The 6,669-nt window shown below is 54.0% G+C and overlaps 1 protein-coding gene across 1 annotated transcript in view; it reads right to left on the minus strand.

Annotated features, from left to right (window-relative positions):
• Positions 1-6,669, minus strand: part of LOC103803887 (rho GTPase-activating protein 39-like) — a gene marked incomplete at its 5' end in the record, with an annotated part of 25,903 nt that overhangs the window by 18,934 nt on the left and 300 nt on the right. The window contains one exon of the mRNA XM_009076467.1: positions 5,631-5,641. Coding sequence (XP_009074715.1) covers positions 5,631-5,641 — 11 coding nt within the window. The remainder of the gene's footprint in view (positions 1-5,630; positions 5,642-6,669) is intronic.

Here is a 6,669-nt window from a genome sequence, read left to right on the forward strand (position 1 = left end):
AGAAGCAAGATACAAATACAGACAATTATTTAAGAATTATATTAACTGAAGTACCCTCTATGTTTACCCAAGCACCAGATTGTTAGTCTCAAAGTGCCTGAAGATTCCCCAACCAGTTATATCAGCATGTTATTTTTCCCTGGAGATACCCAGATTCCTCTTCCCAAAACAGAAACTAACATTGTTATACACATGACAAACTTCTGAGTCACGAACAGCAGAACAAGATGAAATGAGTTCATGGTACTATAACCTGTCTGGTATCAGCAGCACTGAGATAGGACACAACCTATGCTTCCCAGGGCTCAGCAGCTAGCATGGCACCCAGATGACCAGCTGAAGACCAGCAAGCTATTCTGGTCCACTCAAGCAGTAGGCTGGAAAACAATCCCAAGTAACTGCCTTTGGATTGTCCAACTAAGATGACAATCCTTCCAGACCACACTGGTTTTTGATCTAAGTTTCTAGATGTGTGTTTGTTTTGCAGCAAAACCTGAGGTCGATGGGAGGTGTATGGGGGCATCTGTCCTCAGCCCACAGGATGTGTGTTACCTTCCCACACAACCTGCCAAGCCTCCTCCCAATCCTGCCCAGATGCCCTCAGATCTGGTTCCCCTGGCCCTGCTCAGCACTCATGGCTGTGAAACCCTCCTGTGAAACACTCCTCTGCTGGGAGTATCCTCTGAGCTGTGGAGGTATTCAGGACCCACCACAACCCAGCGTGCCCAACGCAACACCCCAGTTCGAAGGGTACATCCTGCAGTGTAACCATAACCTGCTGTCAGGCTGTGGCCACAGCCAGTCTGTTTGTGAGCTCTGAAGAAAAGGGAAACAGAAAGGCTATTAAACCAGCCTGAGCTTCCAGATTTTCCAAGGCACCACTGTCCCAGGAAGGTGCCCCTGAACCTGGCCCAATTTTGTGCCCTACCTCCATGTACCTGCTAGCAGCCACCACCAGGTACGACCTGAGCGCGTGCTGCATGTGCCCCATCTGCAAGAGGGGATGTTCCCCTAACACAGTCACAACCATTTTGCTCTGTTTGAACCTTGGCCTTTCTCCCCACCCTGCACTGCTGACCTGTCCTGCTGACCTGTCTTCCATGGTCCCTGCCCTGGCAGACAGACCCACCCCTGCCGTGAGCCCAGAGCTGCCTCCCACCGATCTTAGTCCCTCTTGTGCCTTCGCTGACAAGCCCTAAGACATCTAGACACCCTGACCACCTTGTCTGCTGCTCCTGCTCTCCAGAGCCCCTTCACCTGCCAGGTCCCAGACCCCTCCTCCATCACGGCTTCCCCAGGGTGCTCTGCCTGTCCTCCCCCCATGGCTATCCCCTTGGGTCATCTGCACACACCCTGCTCTCCCCAAACCTCACCCCACCAGCACACATCTGCCCCACAGTAGCAGCCCCCAGCACTGTGGGTGTCCTATTGCACCTACTCCCCCCCAGTTCCCAGTCCCACACCCTCCACCCAATCCCAATGTCCCATATCTGCTCTCAATCACTGCTCTCCTAAGGGGGTAATATGCCCATCCACTGCTTACCATATTTTTGGTGAAACATGGTCTCCAATGGCACCGTGTCCATGTAAGTCCCACCTTGGCACAGCAGCACTGGGATAGGTGTGGGTGAGGCTGGCACTGCCCTGCCACGGGTACAGTGGCTGACTCCCTGCCAGGGTCCAAAGGCCTCACCCACCCTCTGGCTGCACCTCTGCCTGTGCAGGGCTGGCTCTTTCCCCAGAGGAGAACCCACATGGCTCTCTTGTGCACCCAGGAGCTCTGCACTCAGGACTGAGGCCACTTGTGCCACAGCAGTGTCTTTGCAGGGTTCCACTGGGATATCCAGTGCGGGAGGGTGGGAATGGTATCTCACAGGGCCAGAGGAGACAGGGAGGCTGTGCCACACTGTGTCACTGAGGGCCAACCATGGCCCTCACCAGGCGGTTTGTAAGTGAACATGATGGAGAAGAGAAACATCTAAATGTGTGCCATACCACACCTCGTCTCATCTCGGACACATCATGCCATTTCCAGCCTCTCTGGCTGCTGGAAATGAGAGGAAAGAGACACCATCACTGAGTAGACAAGGCTCTTTTGAGAGGACCATTTCCACAGCCATGAACAATCTCTTGGGACCACATCTGGATACAGCTTGCTTCAACCCCATCCAGCCCACTCCCAGACTGTGGAAAAGACCAAGCAGAGGAGAACAGGGACTTCCCTACATCCCAGCACGAAGAAAGGTTCAGCCTTGCCCTTCTAAACAGTGAAAGACCTTACGGAAATCAAAGCCAATGGTGGAGGAGTGTCCCAACGTAGCCTCTCGGCCGAGTTCTACAACCACCAGCAGCAGAGACCCTGCTGAGCCCCCTGGGACTGGTCCTGCAAGGAATGCTTTCAAGCAGCTCCAGCATAAACACCCCAACCCAGCACTGGTTTTCCCAGCCCGCACCCAGCTCTAGCAGCGTATCCGGCAGCATTTCTCAGGCTCCAGAGCTCCATTGTTTGCTTTTCCCTCCCAGAGGCCTAGAGAAAAGGCCCTGCACCTCAGCTCTGCCCTTTCCAGCACTCGTTTTCCTGGTGCTTTGGCAGCAGGAGGGGACAGGGATGTGTGTCGCTGCTGCCCTGCCTGCAGTGCCCGTGCTGGGGGCAGGATGTGACTCACAGGGCCAGGTCTGCACGGCTCCAAGGGCAGCTCTGCACATATGTTTGCACACCCTACCCCAAGGCCAGTGGCACACGAAGGAAACAAACCTATATTACGGATCCTGATGGTGTTTCTTGCCCCATCTGGAGAACATAATACTGGCATTGCTTACACTGGGCCTTGAGAGGTGTAAGCCCACAACAAGGCAAACCAGACTCAGAAAAGGCAGAGATACTCTCACAGCCACCTTCTCGTCACACATTCCCTGCTCCCCTTCCAGCATGTCTTCCTGGCACAGTAAGACCAAACCCCTGCTCCCCCCAGTCCAGGATGCTGAGCAATGGGAAAGGTGAGTGAGCAGGGGATGGGCAGTATGACAGAAGGCACACTCCCCTTCCTCCTCTGGGGGAACAGGATATTCCCAGGAAAAGTAGATTTCTCTGTGGAGGATTTTGAGATGCTCTGTTATTGCAAAGGGAACCTGGGAAACAGCACTCTGAAACAAGTCCCTGACTCTGGCGGAACCAGGGGAAGTGGAGGAAAGGGCCCAGTTCATGGGCTGGGCACAGCAGCCCTGACCAGCAGCATGCCCCAACGCTGCAGACCAGCACAGCTTCCACTCCCAGACTCTTCAGGCCTTGGCCTTGTGCTGTGCCCAGCCCTTTCTTGCCCATTAGACAGAGGAGCTCCACCAAACCTCAGCACAGCTGCGTTAGCTCAGAGAATACTTCCAAAATGCTGCATTCAACCCCAGGCTGGTCTCATGGTCCCCAAGGGAACATGTCCACCATTTGTAAAGCTTTCCACTGTGTGAAAGTATCATTTGGCCATCATCTATGATCTCCACTGAAGAGAGGCCAACTTCCTTCCTACTAGGATTCCTACTCAGAATGGATCTGGAGCTGTAAGGCAAGTGCTGTCTGCTGTCCTTGCTCTGGCAAGTGAGGAACACACACATAGCACTAGGCTGGGCAGCCCTTGGGAAGCATAGCCAAAAACCAACATGGGAACAAGAGCAGAGGCAGAGGAGCTTCCCTAGGAGGCTCTGATGGTGGTAGTGTCTCCCCCTCAGCAAACAGCTGTCACTTCGCCAGGGAGTTGCTGCCTGGGGAAGCCAAAGGTCAATGTCTAGAGAAGGCTGCTCTGAGCTGGTGTGCTTTAGAGAGCTGAGAGACCTGGTGGGGCCGTGAGGGAGGAGAGGGATGGACATGGAGACTGAGGGAATGGGCAGCAAGGTGTGGGTGCAGTGCCCACCTGTCTGGGGAGTGCCTCTGCTCTGCTCAAGAGCAGCGCACAGAGGGTTTGGCAGCACCAAGACATGGCAGTGGGCACAGCAAGTTGAGCAGTGCTGAGAGATGACATGAGAGAGGAAAGGTAAAGAACAGTCTTACTAAAGAAAAAAACTCAACCACAAAGTATTACTGAAAAAAGGTCAAAATCCCTTCCCCCAGCTCCCTGTGGCATGTGCTTGCAGGAGGCCCCTCTTGGGGACTACACTGGTCTCTTCTGGCCTCTCCATCTATCACAGGATGACAAACATGAGGGGAAGAAAAACACTATCTTTTGTGCTGGCATTTAGAGACAAAACCAAAACTGTCTTAGGCAGAGATACCTATAAAGATGTCAAATGCTACTGAGAGCACTTAATGTGTTCGCCCTCTGTTTATGCAGCTGCATCCCTCCCGAGGGCAGGAAGAAGACATGCTTGAGTCTGTCTGTGGAGAACAATGCAGACATCAGAGCTGACAAACTCAGTGTGCTCAGGCTGTAACTACACAGACATCCCAGCAACGGCATTAGATTCCACCTGGGAGCACTTGTTTGTGGCTCAGCACTTTGCTCCCCATTTTACGAGCTAGCAAAAGGCAAGAACTCTCTCCTCAGGTGTCGGACTGGGGTAGGGAAGTTGATGTCTGCGCCATAACCGGACACACAACCCCTGCTCACACGGCGGCGACGACACATGATGGATGTGCAAGGAAACACGGCTCGGTCTCCTGCTTCCAGGAAAGCAGCTTCCACAGACAAACAGTGTCAGCTTTCTGGGGTGAGGATCTGGGAGAGCCATGCACATCCAAGCAGCCTGTCAGGTCCTGAGCAAGCTGCCACTTCCCCAGTACTTGCCCTTCAGAGTTTGTTGCAGGCTCCAAGTGCCCCAAGGTTGCTGCAGAAACCTGAGCAAGGGATGGAGTGAGGGAGGACTCCTCCCACTCCCCTGCCTTGCAGAAGAACCAGCAGTGACAGGGATGCTGCCTGGCACCAGCCTGACTGGCAAGGAAAGAAAAAGCAAACCCCTGCCCACATTGCATCACTCCCATTCCTCCTATACGAGGGGGCCTGCATGGGGCCTTCCCCGCTGACAGGGCTGGAGAGCTCCTTAGGTAGGGCATAGCTGGCATCACTCCTCCGTTGAGGCACAGCAACTCCCTGGACTGAGGCAGAGAAGGCCACATTCCCTCCTGAGAGTCTGAGTCAGGAATACTCTGGACTCTGTGGTGCTCAGGATATCTTATACCCTGTCAGGGCTCTCGCACTCCTCTGGAAACATGTAGTTTGGTGGTGTCCATCCTGGCTGGCACTCTCCTGGCAAGCTGCAGAGGGATGAGGAGGGGAAGCCAGCTGCCTCATGGCAAATCCCATGTGCCTGTGGCTCACCTGTGGTCACTGAGAGTGACCTGAGGAAAATGGGAGCTACTTGGGTTCAGCTTAAGGCATTTCTTACTGGATTTCTCCTGGCAGGGCAAGGATCATTTTCTGGATCATGTGAAGCTTAGAGGGGCTGCTTCTGGGGAAGGAGGCACTGGGAGCATCATGGGCACCAATAAAGGTCTAGATTCTTTCTGGTGTACTTTATGTGCATCACCAGTGTCCCCCAGTCATTAAGATCTGCACTGGATACAGGAGCATCTTGCAGGGAGTGATAAGCTTCACTTGAGGGTGCTCTGTTTTCCACAACTGCCATCCTATGTGGATTTCATCATCTCGGCTTTTTTCTTCCCTCCTTGCCTGCACCAGGCACACAGAGAGGCAGCCTCAAACCAAAACCCAAGCTGTTAAAGCAGCTTGGCTCACTGCAGTGCCCAGAGCCAGGACAAGGTGTCCTGGCATGAATGGCAGGAGTGCCAGGCTCACATGAGCTCTGCTCTGGTTAGCCCTCAGGTAAGTCCCTTCTCAGGGCAACTCAACTCCACTCCCTGCAGTGCCTCCCTGGCTGTCAGCACTGCATTCTCCAGGGCAGGATGATGCCCAGACAGGGCAGGAGGGAGGCAGGGCAGCCCCAGATAGGCAGAGAGGCTGTCCCCACAGAGACTGAGGAGGAGATGCTTTAGTGCAGCTGAAGCTGGCAAGGTTTCAAGATGATAAAAATGCCCCAATTGCTGTCAGACTGGTTGGAGTCTAAAAAAATCTCTTAGCCAAACAAAATAGCATCCTGTTAATGTTCTTTCATTTCAGATTTGATGTGACCAAATAACTATGCCCAAGAACTCTTGTCCCTGCAGTCCTGCCTCCTGCCCTGGCTGAGGCTGCAAGAACATGTCAGCAGCTGAGCAAGTGGGGAAGGAAGGAGACGGAGCAGCCAGGCTCACCTGCAGCCCACAGCCAGCCTGACCCCTCGCACAGCAGCTGAGGCACTCCAGCAAACCCTGGTCAGGTTTTGACAGAGCTCTTGATCACTGTACAACACTCCTGCATGTCCCCTCTCCTTCTGCTTAGCACAAAGAGCAATAATTATCTTTTGATGTGTTTTTATGGCGTCTCACACAAACTGGCCTGAGCCAGGGACCTTCAAGTGGTACAGCAGTGGTGAAAACACACAGCTGTACCCCAGGAACAGGAGGGCATGCAGCAGTGATCGGGGGCCTGGCAGCACTTTGCCCTAGCACAGCATCCTCCTGGGGCAGCACAGCATCCTCCTGGGGCAGCACTGTACCCTCCTGGGGCAGCACTACATCCTCCTGGGGCAGCACTACACCCTCCTGGGGCAGCACTGCACCCTCCTGGGGCAGCACAGCATCCTCCT

This window comes from Acanthisitta chloris, unplaced genomic scaffold, assembly GCF_000695815.1.
Source record: "Acanthisitta chloris isolate BGI_N310 unplaced genomic scaffold, ASM69581v1 scaffold496, whole genome shotgun sequence".
In the NCBI taxonomy this organism is placed as follows: Eukaryota; Metazoa; Chordata; class Aves; order Passeriformes; family Acanthisittidae; genus Acanthisitta; species Acanthisitta chloris.